The following is a 23,544-nucleotide window of genomic DNA, read 5'->3' on the forward strand; positions in this document are numbered from 1 at the left end:
TCCCCAAAACCCAGATTTAAAAAAAAAAAAAAAAAAAAACTATATCCGTATGTCCGTTTCATAAATATAAAAATTTAATTAAAATTTTGCTTCAAAAATGAATTATAAAATTTATTTATTTTTATCACTTAATTATGTAATTGTGACCTTAAAAATTGACATATTGAATAACTATATTTTAAAAATTATTGAAAATTGTAAACCACATAAAATGATGTATTTATAGTATAAAATTAATTGAATTTATTCTTTAAATATATATCAATTTAAAATAATTGTTAATTTTAAATTCAGGGAGTATTTATTTACGTAATCATATAAGTACAGTAGAATATCTATAAATTAATACTCGATAAATTAATAATCTCTATAAATTAATAAATTTTGTCGGTTCCAACTTGGGCCGGTGTAAAATATGACACAAATCGATAAAATAATAAGATAATAATATTTTTAAAACTCTCATGTAAATATATAGTCTCATTAAAATCATAAATTAATAATCTATCTCTATATATATTTTATATAAGTACAAACTAAAAATTATATTGTTGGTTTTATATTCACAATGAAAATACTTCAATTTTTCTTAATATTTTAATATATTTTGATAATATTTAATAAAATTATATCGAAAACCACATAACAATACTATGAAACATAAAAATATATACCAAATAAGATAATAAAATAATATGAAAGTTGATTTTCTAAAATTTAAATAATTTATATACGGTAAAATCAAATATTTTCTTATTTTATTAATAAAAATATTCAAAAATAGAAAAAATCTAAAAAATGAAACTTTTGTAAATTAATATCTCTTTAAATTAATAAAATTTTAAAGTCTCAACATTATTAATTTATAGAGGTTCTATTGTATATAACACATGTTATTTGTTCTCTTCTACGAATCATTAGTGATGGAAGTGTGTAAGATATTCAGTGGTTTCTGGAATATCGGGAAACTGAAGTTTGGATGTGTTGATTTCGAAGGAAATACAAAAAAAAAACTGATAAGTTTTCTGGGCTTCCACTTAAAACCAATTGACAATTAGTGGATTAACCCAAGTATCTTATATATTACTCAAGTCCTGTTCATATTTTCGATGTGAAATCTTCTCTCCAATACCCTTCCTCGAGATAATGATGCGTATAACCATTAATCTCGCAAAATCCATCATATCCCCTTCGAAATCATATTTTATTTTCTATCGATCTCGTCGGAACTGAACCTCCTATAGACCATCAGCTAATGTGATGATCGGATCACTGTCCGGGTCGGATTAATGGGTCAAGGTATTGAGCCCCTTCTGATAACAAGATAAGTTTTATGGATTTACAACTTAAAACCAATTGACAATTAGTGAATTGGCCTTCCTTTTCATATTTCCGATGTTGTATTTTCGTTCCAACAAGTACAGAATGTAAATAGTTTTTAACTTCGTGAACACCGAATGAAATGTTCTTTATGTCATTGTTGCTTCGTAGAACGAACACCAAAGATGAAAATAAAATCTTATTACTCTAAGTTCATTATTTATTTCTGAGTTAGTTTTAAACACTGTTGTTACAAAAGGTTGTTTTTAACACTTTTACGATAAATTGAACCTCCTTGACCAAGATCAAGAAAAGTTACCGAATCAATCTATTCTACAAACGAGTTAAGAAATATCGTATTAATTTACACCCAAAAAAGTACCGTATTAATGTTTTTTCTGTATTTTCTTTTTAACAACATGTTTGTTGTAATTTAAGTCGAAAATATAATAGAATACTGACAAAAAAGTAGTATTATACCATCTTGATTAGTTACGAAGCACAATAGTACCTTGACTTTAAAATATCCACATGCGATCCAACTATTTAATCAATCTCACTAGAAAGTAGCAAGTAGGAGTAAATTTACTTTCATCGGAAATATATATATAGGGAGATGTTTCTGATCTTTAACGGGCTTATTTGAAAAAATAATTTTGTTCCTGATCTTTGAAAAAAATAGAAATGAGATGTAATATGTCCAAAGATTAACAGGTTTTTATTATGCCTCGCGTATATTCGGGTTTGTTCGTGAGAAGTCATTAACAAGATTTCAAATTAAAATTCTGCTAGCAACTATAACTAAAACAACTCAAACTCCCTTAACGAAAGAAAAAAAAAACTCGAATTCTCCTAACTATATAAATATAAAAGTCTCTTACATTTTCACCCAAAAAAGTCTCTTACATTTTCACCCAAAAAAGTCTCGTACATCATTACAAACAAACATGTATAATGAGTGACTACATGAGATGATGAAGGCCCCCTTCGCAAACGTGGTTTGTCCAAAAGTCTTATAATTATTACGAGTTAAGCTTTTTCTTTTCTTTTTCTGCATCTCCAATTTTACAAGTATGTTCCTGTCTCCTGATAATACCAATTGTTGCTTTTAAAAAGGAAAATCGTGAAATAATATAATTTTCTCATTGTTAGGTAAAAGATAATGAAATAGTTGCTACCGTAATTGATATGCATGTGTATAGCTAGTGTAACGTGCTGCTTCCAAATATGTGAAAAAATACATGCAAAAACATGTACGTACGTAAGTTACCAAAAAAAAAAAAAAAAAAAAAAAGCATGTACGTACGTATATAAAAATGAATAGATGATGTCAAGTCGATGCATCGTATTCATAGTACAAGTGTACAACATCAATGTGGATTGTTTATGTGTCTTGTGATCTTATGTAATGTAAGTATGGGCTTTAATTAATTAACCGGATCTCTCTTCTCCCAATGGCTTATATCTTTGTCGCTGTAGGACACTAGCACCACCACCAAGCAAATCTTTATTCCCTTGCCAACATCTGTTATCATGCTTTCTTTTACAAAGTATTAATAATAAGAAAATGTGTAACTCATGCAAAAGTTCTTTTTAGTAGTGGAAAATAACGGGCACGCACCTTTATTTTAGTCCGTCTTTGCATAATTGCGAATATATATGTGCATTTTTAAAAGGTAATTTATTCGAATTTTATCTTCTGCTTTGTCGGCGATTTATTTTGAAAGTAACTGTTAAATGTTTATATTAATGGTCCCGAAGGAAAAAGAGGTAAGAGAGAAAAGTAAATACTGATTAAAATTTTGAATTTTGTACAAGTTATAAAGCAATCAGAACCCTGAAAAGAACCAAAATATATAACAAGCCCTGAATAAAGGCCAGGTTATACTTTGACAAAAAAAGGCCAGGTTATACCAAAATAATTATGGGCCCCAACTAGACCTACATTTATAGGCCTTCTCAAGTTTTTTTAAATGGGTAATGAAATTCACTAGTTTTTTTAAATTTATAAGAGTCTGATTCCGCCGAAACATGATCACATTGCAGTCACCGTCTCCTAGGTGAGAAGAGGGTAAAAGTCTGTTCAATTGTCAAAGCAGAACATGGTACATCACCAATGAGCATTTGAAAAAATAACGCAAAACTTCCTTACTCTCACGCAGCTTTCTAAGGAAGAAACTGTTTTAACCTATGTTCATTCAAATGAAAATCTCCTTTCCCATCAACATTAGCTGCCTCGAGGTTCTTAAGACCATGAATAAACCTATTCTTTTAACTGAGGTTCTTAGTTTCGGGTAAGAAATATAAGAGCTGTTTCTTAGCCAAAAAGTGTAAAACAAAAAGTCAAATCATGAGTTAAGAACCCCGGCTAAGAGACCGGGGTTAATCATGGTGGACAAGCAAAAGGCACTGTCACATATTTAGACAAATAAAATCAGAAATCTAGGATCAGAAACCGATAACATATTTGAAGCAAAGTGACATAAGTCTTAGGCCATCAGCAGTGGCAAGCTCTCACCTCGTCTTTCACCGCTTTAATATTGAAATTAAATGAAAAAAATAAAAAAAAGAGTGACATTGAATGAAGTACGTACCTGCTGGAAGAAATTTTCTCTGCCCTTAAAGAGACTTTTTACCAAACGTGTCTCTTTTCTATTAGTTTATTTTCCTTTTAGTTTAAATTTTAATTATAAAGTTAAATAATACTAGTATTATTATATATGCTAGATACTCATGAAAAGGGAAGAGCATGATTAACCCATAACCCCATTTGAGTTTCTTATTCATTATTTTAGTAATTAAAACTAATTAAGAAACTTAGTTAAGTGATGCTTTAACTTTGGGTCTCCAATGGTAATCTCCTATTTTGGGGTTCTTAATTTTTTTCATTCTATGCATTTTTTTCATCAACAACACATCCATTAACTCTGGACACTAAAGCACATTGTTACTTGACTATTCTAACACTTATGTTCTATCTAAGACAAAGAAAAGATCATAGTTTTAAAATCAGTTTTCACCTGAAAACCTTTCCTACGAGTGATCCCAGTGACATCAACATTTCTAAACCACCACGAGCTATCAATCACTCATGAAGCTCAGAAATGACCCAACCCAGGCATCGTCATTCTGCAATGCTTCTGTCCTTTTTGCTTCCTCTAAAGGCTTTTGCAGAAGAATAGACTATGATTCAAGTTTTCAATACAAGCAATGTGATTACAGTGCGACCTTGCCTCTACAAGCTAGGAGCAGCGTCAAGGTCAAGAAGCAGCCTCGTCTGACGCCATAGAGAGTGCGACTTTGCCTCTTCAAAGCATAAACAACATCCATAAAATTAACTTTAGACCCCTGGTAGTTATAAAACATACAGAAAGGAAGACAAGCAAGATGTGACATCAGATTGAAACATCGCATTATACTCTTACAAAATCAAGTGAATGATTTGACGAATTCAAAACCTTGGTTTAGAAGTGATCCAGTGATCCATAGCTTCAGGTTAGGCAAGTTCAAGCTCTGTTTGAAACATGTCCCCTGTAACCAGGAAACAAGCAAACTCGGTAATTAGTAAACGTATGTCTCGATCGGACTTGCAGAAACCAGAAGAAAAAAAAACAGAGTGACGACTGCTAAAATCCTCATCGGCTTCAGGATCTCCTAAATCGGAAGAAGGAGACTCCGATGAGCCAACGGGGTTGCTGTAATCCTTTCCGGAACCACCTCTTTCGGTTATATCTCCACTGGGAGCAGTATCGGCGAGATTATGCAGCTCGGGAGCTCTATGGCAATCATCGAGCAGATTCTGCAACGTCTTCCGCCTGACACTAATACTATCCAAATCGACGGTATCATGAGTCGAGCTCGGGACCTCGATTTCCATTGGGGGGGGGGGTTAGGTATAATCGAGACGAATACGACGATTGATTGATTCTTCTTCAACCTTTTTCTTCTTTTTTTGTTTGATTTCAACCGACGGGAATTGGAAAAAAAAAGAGAGAAGAGAGTTGTGAAAGAGATGAAAGGGCAGAGAGGTGACACCTATACAATAAGAGGCGTTTCTTAGAGCATAATTATCGGGACATCTTAGCAAAAGTCCCCAACCAATATAAGCCAAAAAGAAAATGAAAAATACCAAAAAATAGCGGAAACGTTTTCAGAATTAGAAGTTTTTAACGAAGTCCTTGGGCTACGTGGCAGCAAGGGAGAGGCAAACCGAAGGGGAGAGAGAGAGTCGAGTTTTGTCTGAATTCATTTCACTTCGTCTCCTTCTTCTCTCTCTCTCCACAGGCGATATCGGTGGCGAAAGAGATCGTCGCAATCCACACCGTTTTCTCGTATAATCGAGTACGAAATCCGTCGAATCGAACACCCAGAAGGTTCGTGTTCCTTCCCGTACCTTAATTTCGTGATTTTCGAGTTTAATATACGAGATTATTTATTTGGGTTTGTGTTCATATTATCAGAAATTCATCTGAGTATTTGTGTTTGATTCGTTTCTGCATGTTTGTTTATAGGGGAAATAAGAGTTCCGGCGCCGTTTCTCATCTTCACCGATCACTCCACACCGATCTCTCCACACCGATCTCTCCTCAATCACTCTACACCGATTTCTCCCGATCACTCCACACCGATCTCTCCTCGATCACTCCACACCGATCTCTCCTCGATCACTCCACACCAATTTCTCCCGATCACTCCACGCCGATCTCTCCTCGAAACGAATCCAGGTTTGTCCAAATCTCTTGATTAGGGTTAGTTGTTTTTGGTTAGGGAATTAAGAACAGAACCAATGGTTACGAACTGAATTTTGATTACTAGTTCTCATTGAATTGACTACTTGATAATCACTTGATATGGGTTTCGTATAGTTGATTAGTAGTAAGAAAGACTTGATATGTTGTTATAATTACTTGTATATTTCTGACGTAAGAAGGTGATAGAGTGGTAGTTTACATAGAGAGAATTACTACTGTCTTCTTTGTGACTTGAAGTAGTTTGTGACATTTAAGATAGCGTATTGCCTTCTTGTTGACATAGTTTACAATTGCCTCTGTTGACATTGAAGTAGTTTACATAGACTTGTTTACTACTGTCTTCTTTATTGTTTAGGTAAGTAGCTTTTAAGTTTAATTTTTCATAGTTGTGTACTGTCTGTGTGGACATTTAAGTTTGGTTCAACTATAATAAGCTCGTTTTCGTGAAGAGATGTTATTAGTTTGGTCACATAAACCTTTGTTGTTGTTTGATGAGTTAATGGGAACGAGTTAGGAATAACTTTTTTATAGTTTCGTTGTTTCTGCTTTGTTCTCTTTTGTTGTTGTGACTGTAATAAGTTTGATTAGACCCCGGTAGTTTATGGTTAGGACTTTAAGAAGGTAACTTATTATTCCAAACTTCTCACAACTCTTTCTCACCTATTTCATCACACAACTTCTCACCTTTGTTTTACACACATCTCTTTCTCTCATCCTCTCATCCTCTCTTCTATCTGTTTTAATCGTAATGGATTCAAGGGATCCATTGAATCCTTATAGTCAGTCTCCTTGTTCTAGTTTCGTCGGCTTTCTTAACAGCCAGACCTTTCCTTATGAAATTTATGGTTCTCCTCATCACTTTGGAGCATCAGACATCCCTGCTTTTAGTGAACAGCCACCAAATCCTCCAGTTGCACCCGAAAACCCACCTGTTTCCTCTAGGGAGCGAAGGAACTGGACTCCAGCCGATGACGAGGTGTTAATAAGTGGATGGCTAAACACATCTAAGGATGCTGTTGTTGGCGTTGATCAAAATAAAGGGACATTCTGGAAACGAGTTGGTGAGTTCTATGCGTCAAGTCCTCATGCTAAAGCTAGTGGTGATAATCGTGAGCATCTCAACTGTAAGCAGAGGTGGCACAAGATCAATGACTACACGAACAAATTCTGTGCTGCATACGCTGCAACTGAGAGACAGAAGAGTTCTGAGTTCTGGTCAGAATGACAATGATCTGCTCAAGCTAGCCAAAGACATCTACTTTGCGGATCACGGGAAAAAATTCACTCTTGACCATGCTTGGTGTGTGTTGAGTTATGAGCAGAAATGGCTCAGCCTTAACACTCCTAAGCCTGCTGGGAATTCAAAGCGAAAAGAGACATGTTCTCAAGCTTCAAGCAGCTCCGTTGGTGATCCTGAGGTCCGTCCTGAAGGAATCAAGGCGGCGAAGGCTAAAAAGAAGAATTCCGCACCATTGAGGTCTCTGTCGGAGTGTCAGACCGTTTGGGAGATGAAGAAGGAGGATCTCTTGATGAGGAAGGAGGATCTCTTGATCAAGGAGAGACTAACAAAGCTTGCGATTCTTGACACACTTCTAGCCAAGAAAGATCCTCTTACTGAGCCTGAAGAAGCAACTAAGAATAAGCTGCTGGCTTTGATCTAAGTCTCCATATTTCTTTATTTCAACCTTTTCCATGTTTCTCTGTTAGAAATAAGTTTAAATGTTTATGTAAGCTCTATGTGTGTACGTTGTATGCTGTTAACTATGAATGAAAGTTGTTTGTTGTTTTAAGTTATGCATTGTTTTTAGTTATTGTACGCTGTTAACATTTAATTTTTCTTCTCTTTGTTCGCTGTTAACATTTTTATTTTCTTGTGTCTATTTCAGGAAACTTTATAATGGGATGCTATAGCTACACCCAGCCATCTATGTCATAGGATTATTATGTGGATTCTTCAGAGTGTGGCTACAGCTCTACTGAAGAGCTCATCCGTCAGGACCAAGAAGAGCTCAGCCGTCGGGAGCAAGAAGAACTCAACCGTAGGAAACAAGAAGAGCTCAACCGTAGTGAGCCACCTCAATACCCACCTCAATACCCACCTCAACCAGAAGTTGAGTTCGGCTTCCCGCAGATATGCTACTGTGGTGGCGTACCAAAACTAGCAATGGCGAAGACTCTTAACAATGGGGGAAGACTTTACTACACTTGTGACCAAGCTGACGATGGAGAATGCCAAGTATGGAAGTGGTGAGACGTCGCCGTGATGGAGGAGATGAGGGCAAGGGATAGACACGTTCTTCAACTCAGTGAAAAGGTAGACAATCTAACCTTGTTTAGTGACTTTGAGACTGAGCAGAAATTGGTTAGGCTTGAGAACCTTGTCTGTGAGTTAGGAAATAAGAGATCAAGTTAACTTATATTTTATAATTTTATTTATTTATATAAAAAAAATAACTTAAGAACCAACCTAAAGTCCTACCAATAATCCAACAATTTACCAAAGTCCCACAATAAGTCTCCATTCACAAATATTAATAAAAAAATTTGGGGACATGAGAAAAAGTTTCAGGGATAATTATGCTCTTATGTAGCTTGTTTAAGATACATTGCTTAAAATAATTTGTATTTTCCATTTATTTTTAATTCTAATTAAATTAAGAACCCACCTAAAAACCTAGCGATAATGATGGTCTAAACATTAATGGTGCTCTTACTTGCTCATTTTCCAAGAAACCAGGCTTGCTGTACTGCTGAGAAATTAAAGACAGGAACAAACTTAAAAAATCTAATCAGTCAACGGAACAGAAAGAATAAAAAAGGATAGTCAAAACACCTAGAACAAGTTAATGTAATAATTAGAGTGCAACATAAATTTCAGACAAGCAGAAAATAAAACCTCAACGCTTGAGTGAGGCTCAAGTTTCAAGACAGGACCTGACCATTCAACCTTCCCCCAAACCTCCGCGAGTCCCTGGCCTTTCCCAATGGAAATCTCAGCAGACCAAAGCTCAATACTCTCAGGAACGTTCCAGACGATGACAATATTCCCAGCAGAGTTGCTGCTAAGCCCACATATATCAGGATACCTAACCTGACAGGGCATGAGCGTCAACGGATTAATACTACAAAGGTCTTCTCGGTACGGTCGCTGCAGCTCTTGTTCCAAACCCTTGACTTCTTTCCAATCAAGCTCACCTGGGACTGGGTCACACCACAGTATCCTCCCGCCATCACTACGACAGTATAAACGCTTCCCTATATGTAACACCAGTCGTGTCTGTTTCCCGCTTTAGAATCTTCCCTTGGCCCATTGCTCCAAACTATAGGTTTACTTGGCGACAAGTAAAGGCCATCATGTTTCACATCTACAATGAAAACCTTCTTCTCCTCCTCCTCCATCGCCACGCTTCTGTGGATGTTGTGTACCATCCTGGAGACTTTCCAGTCACCCCATGTTTGGGTCTTTACGTCGAAAACCTCTGACCACTTTGACGGATCAGTGCACCCTCCAATCACGTATATCTTCCCGTCTATTAGACTTGCTGACGCGGAAGCACGAGCCATATTCATAGACTCAACGCGGCTCCACGTGTGAGACAAACAGTCCAGGAACCAGACGTCAGATCTGCGGTCTCCGTTAAAGAGACCGCCTATCACGTAGATGCCGTTACCCACCACAACGAAAGAGGATGATGAATCCGGAGCCTGATAAGCGTCGTTAGACGGGATTGGGGACAGCTTACGCTGCGTGGCGTTGAGTATGAACCAGCTTGGGGTAAGCGCATGCATACGTAGAAGCATGAGTCTGTGGATCTCAAGCCGTTGAGCTCAGGGGAAGCTACTACAGAGAGGAAGCTCTTGGAGGCTGTAGCCAAGGCCCCGCGGTCAAATCTCGAGACCTGTGATAGGATGGTCAAAGTTACATCATCTGGCAACGACCATAAGCCAGACAAAGACGGAGAAACCTTCCTCCGTTTATAACCTAATCTTCCTTCCATTGCTTGATTACCACGACAGAAACTAGGTTTTTTTTTCTTAGGACTACTATTTATTCTTATAAGAAAAAAAATATATACTTTTCCAGAACTAATTAGGATAACTAATAAAAACGCAATTTCCTTTTTTTTTTTAAATCTAGTTTACTACTTTATCTGATAAATATTTGATGAATGTCATTTATAGAGTTCAAAATCTTGGTTCGAATTAGACTAACCAGTGGGTCTTTCTTTTTCCGCACGTCACTTAGATAAAATAAATAAGATTGAAAGGTTGTTCAGAGTATTATTGTTTACAGCTCTTTGAAACAGAAGTAGCAAAGTTGCAAGTTTGAAAATAAGAAACCAATCAAAAGGAAGTTGAGATCAGAATCAACAGGAGAAAGAAAGGATGCAGTCAAAGCTTTTGTGAGAGAAAACCAAATCTCACAAGAGTTATATTCAAGAGAAGGCATAAGCAGGGGTGGTCTTAAAATCGAGCTCCCAGAGATCAAATGTGCCTTTGACGAAATTGTAGTGAGCTCCCCTTATTGCAAGTGTGTTCTTCACTACTGCAGCTCTCACAAATGGGTATGAAAGCAGGTTTCCAAGAGACACATTCACAGCTTCCTACAAGAGACAGAGATGTGTTAAGCAGAAATAACAGAGCATTGAGTGTTGTTTGTGTTATTGTGTCCTTTTAAATTTGTTTTTTACCTTCTCACACTTGTTACATTGTTCATCGTAGTCTAGGTCTTGATGTTCCTCCTTGATCTTGTTCCTTGCTGATGCACCAATCTTCACCCAATTTTCTATGAAGTCACTGCCAATTTTAGAGGGTTTTCCATCGTTAGTGAACATTCCCAAGAGAAACTATGTATCAGTTGATCATCTACATACTTTTTTTCCACAAGAAAATCACACAATAGACAAGAATATATATACTACTATTAAATAATATTGCCGAATATATTGATTAAGAACTCATGTCAAATCATGTAGTTACAAAACTTATTAACATTTGATTACCTCTGAGTTGGTGCAGCATCATCTTCAATGGACATGAGACCCTTAATCCCACCGCAACAGCTATGGCCTATCACCACAATGTTCTCCACCTACCAGAAAAGGACTATATTATAAACAGTTGACTGTGAATAAAAAGTGGTTGCAACTCTATGATGCCTTAAACCCATATCTACATTATCCAAAAAATATCCAGCTTTCTTTATTTAATAAAAATGATAATTGTTGAATGCAATTCCTAGTGGCATAAATAAAAAGGGAGGAACAAGTTAGGTGGATGCAAAGAGGACAAAATGCCACAGTAATGTGACTAGACATCAAATTTTAGTAAGGGCCATGTGAATAATGCATCACTACGCTTTAGAAACGACGACTTAAAATAATGGGCACAATCAAAAGAGCCAAACTTTAGATGAATAATAGTATTACTGAATATAAGATAAGCACGTTTTCTTATTTAGTTAAAGCTACAAGTGCCTATCCTTAGAAAGAGGGGATAATTTTTTAATATACCTTGAGATGTACAACTGCGTATTCAACGGCGGCACCAACGCCAGAATGTCTCTTCTGTGAAAATATAACAAATAAAAACCATATATATAACAAACTTTTTGTGATATGTAATTTTGAGTTTGAGATGGTTTTTTGTTATGAACCTGGTCGAAAGGTGGAACCATGTTTGCAATGTTTCTGACAACAAAGGCCTCACCAGGTTGGAAATTCAAGATGTGAGATGGACACACTCGAGAATCAGAACAAGCGAATACCAGAAACTGCATAATGTTAAACGTCGTTTCAAATGCTTGATTGTTTTTTAGTTTAATATCAAAAGAGTGGTCCATTATTGAGTTTCTAGAACTGTTATCCGTGTTCATAAAGTCAACATAACAGTTCACACCTTTCCCTTCATCTCCGTTATTAATCGAACTTTATACTAGTTTTTTTTAAGGTTTTAGTCAAAATAAGAACAGGGTAAGAAAACAACGAGTAAATGAATAGAGAAACCTTTGGGCTCTGGCCCTTGGCGAGATCATTGAACCGAGCACTATCTTTCCTGGATACAAATAAAACAAAATCACATATATTCCATTAAAATGAGGATCGATTTGAAATTCAAGAATTTCATTATAACATCTTGTTATGTTTCTGCATTTACTAATCGGATCCTTATTTATGCCCTTTTTAATATTAGCATAATTAATTATAACTTATATTTTCAAATTAATAGTTTTTTCAGCCTTTCAAACGGTAAAACAAAATAATTTTTGATTATAAATATTTTTTTCCTATTAACAATATTCAATAATTTAATTCAATAGCAATTCAATGATATGTTTTAAAATTTAAAATTTATTATTAGCTAATTAAAATATATATATATATATATATATATATATATATATATATATATATATATATATAAATTTACGAAAACCTTTTGATAATTGTTTTAGCACTATCATATGACATAAAACTAGTATAATAATAAGGGGAATACGAAAAGAATAACGTAGATATATCATTAATGACCCATGGAATGTGCTTTATTAAAGATAGAAAATGGACCAATAGGTGATGATTCTATTCCAGCCTCACGAAATTCTTATTCGGATCATAACAAATTGAATAATTAATAATGATTTTCCTCAAAAAGGAAAGTAAAATTATTAAAAATAAGGGAAAACTCACAAGTATTTCTGAGTTTTGAAATGGGTGAAACCGGATTTGATACGTTCAACGGCGTCAGAGTTGCTGGAATCAAGCTCCTTAAGCTCCTGAGTCAACTCTTTGATCTTCTCAGCGGCCACGTTCCCTAGATCTGTCTTCTTACTGACCAACAACATCCATAAGAATACTTATTAGATAAAAACGAGTAATACGTGGAATTTTACTTTAATCCCCCAGAGATTGACGGCTAGGATCAATCCTAAATGTCAGTTCATGCGAAATAGTATAACGCAGAAATCAAGAAATGATGATGATTCGTGAACCAAAGTAAAACAAAAAAAAAACAAAAGTTTTGATCGTTGAAGGTGAATATGTATGCCGACACTTTTATGTAATGATTGTCCTTTTGAAGCAGAGAGAATGTTGTCGTACCTGAGAAGATCCTTAAGTCCTTTGATGGCGGCTTCGTACGCGTCCGTGGCCATTTCGTCTCCTTCCTGATTTTTTTTTTAAAAAAGTAAGATGATCAGGTCAAATTCCAGAAAAAAGAGTACGATGATTAAGAAATTTGGGATCTGAGGAAAGACAGAGACCTTAGGGTTCAAAAGCAGACAGGATTATGATTTTATAAAAATGCTTATGGAGGAATGTGATATCACTTAATGCTCTGTGACTGTCTCTGTTATGAGAATAGGTATTTATAGACTACTGGGAACTCTATGGCCTCTTTGGTTAATTCTTGCATTTTTCTCTTCTTTTTTTGTTGGTACCCAACGTGTTTTCTTTACACGGAAGAAAAAGATAAACCTCCACAAAAATGGGAAGATTGATAATTTTTTAAAAATATATCTTATAGGTACAGTGACTTAATAGTAAATACATGAAAAGTATAGGGGCGAATTGGTGATCCATGAATAATATAGGTGGTGATAACTAAACAATGAACATGCCGTACTTATGGCTCTATATTCTTATTCATTTCAGTTTACAGATGATATGTATTCTCTGTAGCTATAATAAGAATATTCCACAACAAGTCCATTATTCTTTTTTAAACACCCCATTATTCTTCTTTCTTTTCAAAACAGAAGAAAGTAAAATCAAACTTCTTTCCAAATTTTATCCACCTCATGTTCCGTTTCCATTTGTGGTAAGTTTTTTGTGTTAGGTAAAAAAAACTCCTCCTACCCAAGACTCGAGAAAATAACTATACCATTATTATTTATTGGTCGCAAACAAGAAAATAAATTCATCATTGTTGTTTGGTACAAATACCAATCAGAAGTTGTCACGCAAAAGCATGAATTAACATAAAAGTTGATAGAAAAGGATGAGTCAGTCCAGTCTTAGCATGCACATCACAACACTACCGCAGGATATCCTCATCAATAACCAATTGTCAAGATTAGGGGTGGGCGTTCGGATATCCGTTCGGGTTCGGGTAGGGTATTTCGGATTTTCGGGTATTTCGGTATAGAGGTGTAGAACCCGTTCGGGTATTTCTGTACTTCGGGTCGGGTTCGGATATTTTTAGTCCGGGTTCGGTTATTTCGGATCGGGTTCGGATATTTAGATTTTGAAAAAAACAAAATTAAATTTTCATTTATCAAATTTCTTGTATTTAAAAATATAACTTTCACTTACTAATTTTTTATTTTTAATAGATTGAATGGTTAATAGATTTGGACATAACATATTGAAACTAAAAAGATATTAATTTGGTTATTGTTTTAAAATTTTGGATGTAACTTTTTGTTAATTCTTGAAATAAAAATTTTGACATGCATTTTAAGTGAGTAGCAGATCATTATCTCCGTAATTGTATGTATATCATATGAACTTAAAATATGTGTAATATCGATATAAATATTTTATATAAAATGAGAGATGTAAACTATAAATATAATGTTAATTATACATATGTTCGGTTATTTTCGGATATCCATTCGGATTCGGATATTACCCGTTCGGGTTCGGATATCCAATCCCTCCTAATTCAATATCCATTCGGATATTCTCCTAATTCGGTTCGGATTTCGGTTCGGGTTTTTCGGATCGGGTTCGGGTGCCACTTCGGATATCGGGTAAAGTGTCCACCCCTGGTCAAGATAGAGATGACATTTATAACTTTGATAAAAAAAAAAAAAGAAGATGACATTATAACATTAAGTAAATGGTCTTTTTCGATTTCAAGTTGACGCATGGAAAACAAGTAAATGGTCTTTTCCGATTGGGCTGTGGCCAGGATAAACGAAGGCAAGTTTATAGGCCAATAACACGCGTCATGTTATTAATGGTTTGACCGCACTCACCAGCTGGTATTACGCGTCAGCCTTTTGCATTGTTATTGTTATTTCGAGGTTGATTTCGTCCCTATGTATGGGTGTACAATAGTAAAGTAAAAACTAATACCATCGCTATCAAACTAGCTATAGAAAAAAAAATACTTCAAGAGTTGCAACTTGCTAGACCCTTGTTAAATTAAAAAGCTTAGCTCTTTTTTTAATTTCTGAAAATCGACGTTGCATAGCATAGATAAATCATAAAAGGAACTTTTAAGATAGCACTGGAGCCTAATTATAAATTAGTTTCTTTCATAAAGATAAATACAATGTTCATTTTTTGTTTTACTTGAAAATGTGTAGGTCGGACTTACAGGAGAGGTCTTAGCGCAGCAGAACGTGAAACATTTGCCGAATGTGGGAGCCATTAAGTAATCTCTTTCTACTTCTCCGAGCAATCTGTCCAAATTCATATTAATTCAATTATTTTATTTTTAATAAATTAGAGATAACGTCTCGTTCTATTATTGATCTACATTATTGATTCCTCACGTCGGCATTCATTTTAAAAAAAAATCATAACAGGTTAGTAATAATGTTATAGTATTTGGATTGAAATTATGAGATGGCCGAAGCTCGAATATTTAAACAGATAAATGATCCATAACTGGAATGGTTCTGGACTCTTTTGTTTCACATATATAAAATGTATATACATACAACTTGCAAAATGCTAAAGAAACTCAAGCTGGCTTTTCAATAGGACCAAAGGGTCCCTAAGTCGTTTGTATTACAATTTTTATTTCCATGAGTGATTATAAAACTATTCAAGTATAATTTAAGTTATAATATAATTTAGGAAAACAAATGCCCAGCTTTTGAGATATCTTAACCCCCAACAAAAATCATCTAGACTCCAGAGATTTGTTTTGAGTTTTTCAAACATAAATCTGAAGAAACAAAGTTCATGTGGAATTGGTAATCACTCGCTTATACATTTAAACAAAAGAAAGATAAACGTGAGAAATGAAATTACCTTAGGCAAGGGTTTGTGGATAAATAAGGACTTGGTAATGCTCCTTGTTGGACAATTGATAGCTCCTCGAAAACCTCTACGGGTGAAGACGATAAATGCAGAATTTTTTCGGGAATTGAATAAAAAATCTCTCCAAAACGCTGTTGTTTATATATTTATTTATTGGATATATGGCCATATAGATAGATGGGGTTTGGATTTTCGATGTTCTAAGGAATTATGACGACCATTCGAGCAATGTGGGGGCGCTCCGTAACGGGATAGAGAAAGCGAAAGCTGAGTGAATCAGGACTTCTTCTTTCTTTTACTTTGCTTTTTTTTTTAATATTTATTTCGTATGTTTTATCTAGTAAAAAATCACAACAAAGTATATGATCTGCATACGTACACATTGATATTTTTATTTAGGAAATAAAAAGGTTTTTAGTAATTAAACCCATACTAAAGATGGATCGTAAAAAAAACTCTCAACTAAAAATCCAATAAACCCTAACTTTAATTCCGTTAACATATGTTACCCTTCGTCTAAAAAACCGTGACGGAGGGTGATATATGTTAACTGTTTATAAGTTGAGGGTTTATAATGTTGAAAACTTTGTTACGATTCAAAAATAGTTGAAGGATTTTATCACTAAAACTAATTTATAAATTTTAATACATTAATCTATTATAAAATTAATTTATACATCTTAAATTAATAAATTTCAACACTACTTACAACTTATTATAACTTCAAAATATTAAATTATTTGATATTTGGCAATAGTGATATAAAAAAATTTGTGTTTATATCGTCATTGTCAAATATCAAATAATTTAAAGTTTCTAAGTTATATTAAGTCTTAAGTAGTGTCGAGGATAATCCATCCATGAAATCAATCTTTCTATTTAGAGTTGGACACACTTTTTCCTATTTTTATGTCATCCGGCTATTATTTCCCCCCTCCTCTCCAAAATAATGCATGATTATTTTTATTCTCATTTATTTCTGAATAAATACGTTATATTTTTATTTTTTTGATCAGTAATATATTTGAAACATAAATTAATACAGTAAATCAAGAACAATATAGGAAAATAGGAAAGTATGAGCCGGATGACGAAAATCATGAAAATATGAAAAAGTGCGTCCTATTCTAAATATACTCTAAATAGAAAGATTGACTTCATGGATGAATTATCCTCGACACTACTTAAGACTTAATATAACTTAGAAACTTTAAATTATTTGATATTTGACAATGACGATATAAACACAAATTTTTTTATATCACTATTGCCAAATATCAAATAATTTAATATTTTGAAGTTATAATAAGTTGTAAGTAGTGTTGAAATTTATTAATTTAAGATGTATAAATTAATTTTATAATAGATTAATGTATTAAAATTTATAAATTAGTTTTAGTGATAAAATCCTTCAACTATTTTTGAATCGTAACAAAGTTTTCAACATTATAAACCCTCAACTTATAAACAGTTAACATATATCACCCTCCGTCACGGTTTTTTAGACGAAGGGTAACATATGTTAACGGAATTAAAGTTAGGGTTTATTGGATTTTTAGTTGAGAGTTTTTTTTACGATCCATCTTTAGTATGGGTTTAATTACTAAAAACCTTTTTATTTATTGTAAAAGGTGTGAAACTAGTTATAGAAGATAATCTCATAAGATTTTCCCCTAATTTTATGCTTGCATACTTATTTTATTCTTCATATCATTCATTTAAAATATGTAAATAATCTCCATAAAGAAAAGCCCATTTAATATTACCTAAAGTTTTTTTTGATAAAATTTTCAAATATATACACCTAAAGTTAGTAATCAATAATTTTTATAAAAAATATATCGTTTGGATCAAAACAGTGTGCTATCCTATTCGTACATTGGCGGAAAGTGAAAATAACAAAAACTTAACCTAGACAAGTTTCACCTAACGACCTAAAGATATCCACCCTTACTCTCCTTCGTCTTTTTTGTCAGAAAACTACACATATCAATACCCAAGTCCCCAGGATACAATATTTCGAACTTGATAAGCAAAAGTATATGTTTTATCATCGCTTCCCTAGCAAGAGATTTTAACGTTACATTTGGAATAAACTAGCTTAAAGACACTCTAGTTGTTGGTCGAGAGAAGCAGGTTGATCCAAAGCTGAGAGTCGGTAGCAGTTTCTTGCACTGAATATAAAAATTAGACTCTTCATTAAAGATTACATAATTATGTATCCCGATGTTTTAATTTGATGGGCTAGAGCCTTTGCTTCTGGAGGGCTTGGACCCCTCATCCATTTACCAAAACCAATACCAGGGAAAAACTAGTGACACTACAAAGTAGATACTTACCGGGTTTAATGGTTCAATTTATCCAATCAGAAGCCTTTGCCTCTAAGATTGAAGATGCTTATTTTCGGCCTGAGTATTTTGCATGGGCATCTCTATTTATATATCATATAAGCTTTTAAAGCTATAGTTTTTATATGGGCCCCCATAAAACAATAATATTTTCAAATTGGTGTGTTATTGTCAAAAGGTTAAAGATTGGATTTGGTTGTACTTGGTTTTACTTGTCACTATCAAGTATCAACTATCAAGTGAATGGATGGATTTGGATGTACTTGGAAGATATCTTATAATTAAGATTGTCGGTAAACAGAATGCAATATGACGAATGGGTTTGAAGAATAGAAAATGAAAATTAAGCTATCAAAAATATATATGGGGTAACTGGCTGAATAATTTACTATGGTGTGCAAGTTGCTTATTTCTCGTAAGAGTCAATTAGTCCAAAATCCTATTAGAACTTAGTAATTAGGAAACTGCCCATGAAACATTTTGTGTGGGGTTTACGTTGCAAGTGGAACAAAGCAAATTACCAAACAGTCCTTCAGTTGATTTAAACGGAAAAATTAAAATAGGCCGACTTCCAAAAGATTATAATGGGGGAGGGGTTAGTAATTATCTCCTCTCTATTTTTTTTCTGGACTAAATCCTCCTCTCTACTTATTACGTTGTCTATGAAAAATTGACGAATGAGAAGGTGGGAAATTCTGACAGAGCGGCTGCATGGAAAAGAGTATCCGGACAAAAGATTTCTGCAGCATGCAAAAAGTTTGTATGGGGAGAGAAACAGAAAGTTTATGTCGGGTTTTTCTGTAAAAAAAAACAGAACCGGTGAGCTATCTCCTTAAGCACTCAGACAAACTACAGACAAGTGATAAAGGTGATTAATAGCAACAGTATTTAATGAGGGAATTCGATCGTTAGAATGTTTTTTTTTTGCTAAAATCGTTAGAATGTTCTTCTCATGCATTCAACTTTCCTGCAAACCAGAATCGTGCTACTCTCCCTGTTGGCTGTTGGAGAGATAATAGAACTCGACGGCGACGATGATGAGATGGTGGATGGAAGTCACGGCAGTGGGAATCGAGGTTGGTTTAGAATGACCCCATCATGCATGTTTGTATTTTATCTAGCTAACAGTTAGTTTAGCCAAATTTACATTCGTGTTAGTTTGCTACACATAACTCATTCATTTGATATATATATTTTTTTGGAAAATACAGACTATTAGTATTTGCATACAGTAAAAAGATAATGGTCAGGATAACCGGCTATTCTTTTTTTTTATACAGGATATCATTATTGTTAGATTGCTAAAAGCAAATGAATGAATATTGCTTGAGAAATCCTCCACCTAGGGTCGTCACATAAAAGCAACGAAAGACCACAACGACTACGTTTCCTGAGTGGATACTATATGATGTGTTTAAGCCCAATAAACCAGAAATTCAGTTGGACCAATTATTATTTTCTTTAAAAACGTAGTTGGGCCAACATAAAGTTTTTCTTTTGTGTTTTATGTAAAAGTAATTGTTTTGGCCTGATACAAAGTTACAAATCTACGTAAGAAAAAAACTTAGCACGTTAAATATGTTGCAGATGGTGGACAAGTAATAATGTCGCAATGGTTTCACGAAAGATTGGCCATACTTAGTCTTCGATAAACACAATAACTTCACTTGACTTTCGTACAATAACATTTTCGAATTTGAGCAAAATTCGAAGCAATGACACCCACAAGTGTTTTGGTTTAAGAACATAATGTGTAGTTGTCTCTCTTTTTTTTTTTTTTTAATACTGGTTTGGGTGATTGCAAACTGATTTTCAAATGGGACATGGCTGATTATGTAACCGGCTAAAAAGAAACATAATATGTCAAGGCTGTTTATGTAGCCGGCTAAAAGGAACCGATAAAGGATTAGAATAGAAAGTTAACAACTACGAGTCTTTAACACAAAAGATTATAACAAGGATTCATGGGTGTTAATAAGGGATGGCAGTAGTACATAAACAAAAGAGAACCCACACATCGGAGGGGTCCATTATTAGCTTCTTAGATCATCACCGCAATTCTTTCCACTTCAATGACTATCACATCCGGAGTAATGCATTTGCAGACATCAACACCAGCAACAGTGTGAGCTTGGATTAGAAGAATATAAGTGATACCAGAGTCGAACTGACTGAGGGGGGGGGGGGGGGGGGGGGGGGCTGTTGTGTCCTCCTTCATAGGTTCACCATGATTTTCACCCAAGAGGAACATCTGTTTTGCTGAGATGGGGATCTTCCTGCGTGAGGCCAAGAGAAAATTGTTGAATCCTCAACTCCACGAATCGACGAATATGAATCTTGTTCTCGATCGCGTTATCGTCTGCTTCCGAATCTCTCTCTCTCTCTCTCTCGCTCGTTTGTATAGAAAGTGAAAGAAAACATAATACACAGTACACACACGATTTAACCAGTTCGGGAGCTCGGAATGAGCTACAACCTACATCTGGTGCCAGAAGATTCTGGCAATTCACTATGATCACTGGTTTACAATCTTCAGAGCTTAACAGGCGTAACAACCCAGCTCAACAAGAAAAAACGTTACAACAACTGCTTTGACTCGAGACTCGTTTGAGTTTATATCTACCTCAAACCCTCCTTCTGACGTAGAGTCTCTCAGCTCAAACAGCTCCGGTTTAACCATTCACCAATAACCGGTTAACCTTTAATAAACCAGTTGTTAAAGACTTGGTTTTGAATCAACTTCTCAACAAACTCCACCTTGAGTCAACAACCAAGATCATATCATAGCAACTGCACTCTGAATCCTTACACTGGCCATCACAGAAGTAATCTTCAAGCTTCTATGACGTTCAACAGCCGCAAGGCCTCGTTGAACTTTGTTACCGGGATCACCTTAGTCAACATATCAGCTGGGTTTCTCGAGCTTGGAATCTTCAGTAATTCAACCTCACCAGACTCAACCCAATCTCTGATAAAATGATACTTGGACGCAAAATGTTTAGTCCTCTCGTGATACACCTTCTTCTTCGACAAACATATCGCGCTTTGCGAATCACACCACAGTGAAAACTTCTACTGCTTATATCCAAGCTCTTCCAGCAACCCACTAATCCATATACCTTCTATTACAGCTTCAGTCAAAGCTATGTATTCAGCTTCAGTAGTGGATAACGCTACTATAGGTTGCAAGCACGATCTCCAACTCACAGTGTTGCCCCCTACTCTGAACACATATCCAGATATTGACCTCCTTCGATCTAAATCCGCAGCATAGTCAGAGTCTCTAAAACCTTCGATAGCAAACTCCTTGCCTTTTGTATATGTGAGGCATACCTTTGACGCTCCTTTAATATATCGCAACAGCCACTTAACAGCTTCCCAATGCAACTCTCCAGGTCTGCTCATATATCTGCTTACTAACCCAACTCGATACACAAGGTCAGGTCTACTTCCCACCATTGCATACATAACACTACCCACAGCACTTGAGTATGGGATCTCTTCTGGATTTAGCATCTCTGATGCATCCTCAATAGCAGACAACTTGAAATGAGCTCCCACCGGTGTATTTGAACTCTTGCAATCCACCATATTAAATTTCTTCAGAACCTTTTGTAGATATTCTGATTGAGATAGCTGAAGAGTGCCTGCCTCTCTGTTTCGGAAAATATCCATCCCAAGAATTCTCTTTGCACTCCCCAAGTCCTTCATATCAAACTCAGAACTCAACAGCTTCTTCAACTTTGTGATCTCATCCATTCCTTTAGGTGCAAGTAACATGTCGTCTACATATAGTAGAAGATACACAAACTGGTTCTCAGCAACCTCTTTTATATATACACACTGATCTTGAGTACTCCTAGTGAACTCTTGATCTCTCATGAACTTGTCAAACCGCTTGTTCCACTGTCGTGGGGACTGTTTTAAACCATAAAGCGATTTCTTCAGGAGACAAACCTTATCCTCTCCTCCTTGTTCAAAACCATCTGGCTGCTCCATGAAGATCTCTTCTTCTAAACTTCCATGAAGAAAGGCTGTCTTAACATCCACCTGCTCTAACTCAAGATCTTCATGCACCACTAGAGACAACATGATGCGGATAGAGATATGTCTTACTACAGGGGAAAACACCTCTTGATAATCTATCCCTTCACGCTGAGAGTAGCCTTTAGCAACCACTCTACCCTTATACCTTTTAGGTTCTCCACCTGGAACCCCAGGCTTTATCTTGAATATCCAACGACACCCAATCACCTTTCTGTCTTTAGGTCTATCCACAACATCCCAAGTCTCATTCTTCTCTAAAGAATTCATTTCATCAACCGCAAAAGCTTTCCACTGTTTCTTATTAGCACTTCTAATTGCCTCATAATAGTCTTTTGGTTCTTCTACATCAATATCTTCAAACACTGCTAAAGCAAAAGCCACTTCAGAGTCTTCTGTTAGGTGATCTGGTGGAGGAGCAGTCTTATATCGAGCATGAGGTATAATCACCCTTCTCTTTCTGTCTCTAGCCAGTTGATAACCAACCAAATCTGTACCTGCTTCCTCTACACTGGTTCCTTCATCCTCATCAGTTCAGAGTCTTCTGTTAGGTGATCTGGTGGAGGAGCAGTCTTATATCGAGCATGAGGTATAATCACCCTTCTCTTTCTGTCTCTAGCCAGTTGATAACCAACCAAATCTGTACCTGCTTCCTCTACACTGGTTCCTTCATCCTTATCAGTTTCAGAATCAGAACCCAACTCCTCCGGTTTATCCTTTTCTCCACCTGCTCCACCACCAGTTGAACTTCCAATCTCGTCACTCTTAATAGCAACATCAGAAACTAATTTTCCTTTTCCTTTATCAAGAACCAATTCAACCTTAGTGCTAGCTTGCTCTACAGGTTGATCCACTGCCTGAATGACAGGTTTGTCAATGTCCTTAAACATGGTTTGCTCTTGAAACTGCACATTTCTGCTTATCACACACTGCTTCTGTTCAATCAACCACACCTTGTATCCCTTAACCCCTGGTGGGTAACCAATAAAGACGCCTTTCAAAGCTCTTGGTTTCAACTTTCCTTGATCAGTATGAATGTACACAACAGACCCAAAAGTTCTAAGATGCTTATACCCCGGCTCTTTA

At 35.3% G+C, this 23,544-nt stretch overlaps 3 protein-coding genes and 1 pseudogene across 4 annotated transcripts; 1 reads left to right on the forward strand and 3 right to left on the reverse strand.

Annotated features, from left to right (window-relative positions):
• Positions 1-4,555: 4,555 nt before the first annotated feature.
• Positions 4,556-5,197, reverse strand: LOC106298087. The gene is made up of 3 exons (XM_013734183.1): positions 4,934-5,197; positions 4,779-4,851; positions 4,556-4,626 (listed from the first exon to the last, which is right to left on the reverse strand). Exons 1-3 carry the CDS (start codon positions 5,195-5,197, stop codon positions 4,556-4,558), a joined length of 408 nt encoding a protein of 135 aa, XP_013589637.1.
• A 1,622-nt stretch (positions 5,198-6,819) lies between these two features.
• LOC106298088 (glutathione S-transferase T2-like) lies at positions 6,820-7,732 on the forward strand. The gene is made up of 2 exons (XM_013734184.1): positions 6,820-7,286; positions 7,384-7,732. The coding sequence occupies exons 1-2, from the start codon at positions 6,820-6,822 to the stop codon at positions 7,730-7,732; spliced, it is 816 nt and encodes a 271-aa protein (XP_013589638.1).
• Positions 7,733-8,904: 1,172 nt separating this feature from the next.
• On the reverse strand, positions 8,905-10,069 carry LOC106298089 (annotated as a pseudogene).
• Positions 10,070-10,313: 244 nt separating this feature from the next.
• LOC106296260 (beta carbonic anhydrase 4-like) lies at positions 10,314-16,230 on the reverse strand. 2 transcript variants are annotated; one of them, XM_013732355.1, is made up of 10 exons: positions 16,058-16,230; positions 15,396-15,480; positions 13,172-13,236; positions 12,761-12,901; positions 12,077-12,125; positions 11,728-11,844; positions 11,585-11,638; positions 11,075-11,163; positions 10,763-10,868; positions 10,314-10,675 (listed from the first exon to the last, which is right to left on the reverse strand). In XM_013732355.1, the coding sequence occupies exons 2-10, from the start codon at positions 15,447-15,449 to the stop codon at positions 10,508-10,510; spliced, it is 843 nt and encodes a 280-aa protein (XP_013587809.1). In that variant the 5' UTR covers positions 15,450-15,480; positions 16,058-16,230; the 3' UTR covers positions 10,314-10,507. The 2 variants fall into 2 exon arrangements, with proteins under 2 accessions (XP_013587809.1, XP_013587811.1); XM_013732357.1 differs by lacking the exons at positions 15,396-15,480; positions 16,058-16,230 and adding an exon at positions 13,333-13,544.
• Between the last annotated feature and the right edge of the window lie 7,314 nt (positions 16,231-23,544).

The sequence above is a fragment of the Brassica oleracea genome, chromosome C6 (assembly GCF_000695525.1).
Source record: "Brassica oleracea var. oleracea cultivar TO1000 chromosome C6, BOL, whole genome shotgun sequence".
NCBI lineage: Eukaryota > Viridiplantae > Streptophyta > Magnoliopsida > Brassicales > Brassicaceae > Brassica > Brassica oleracea.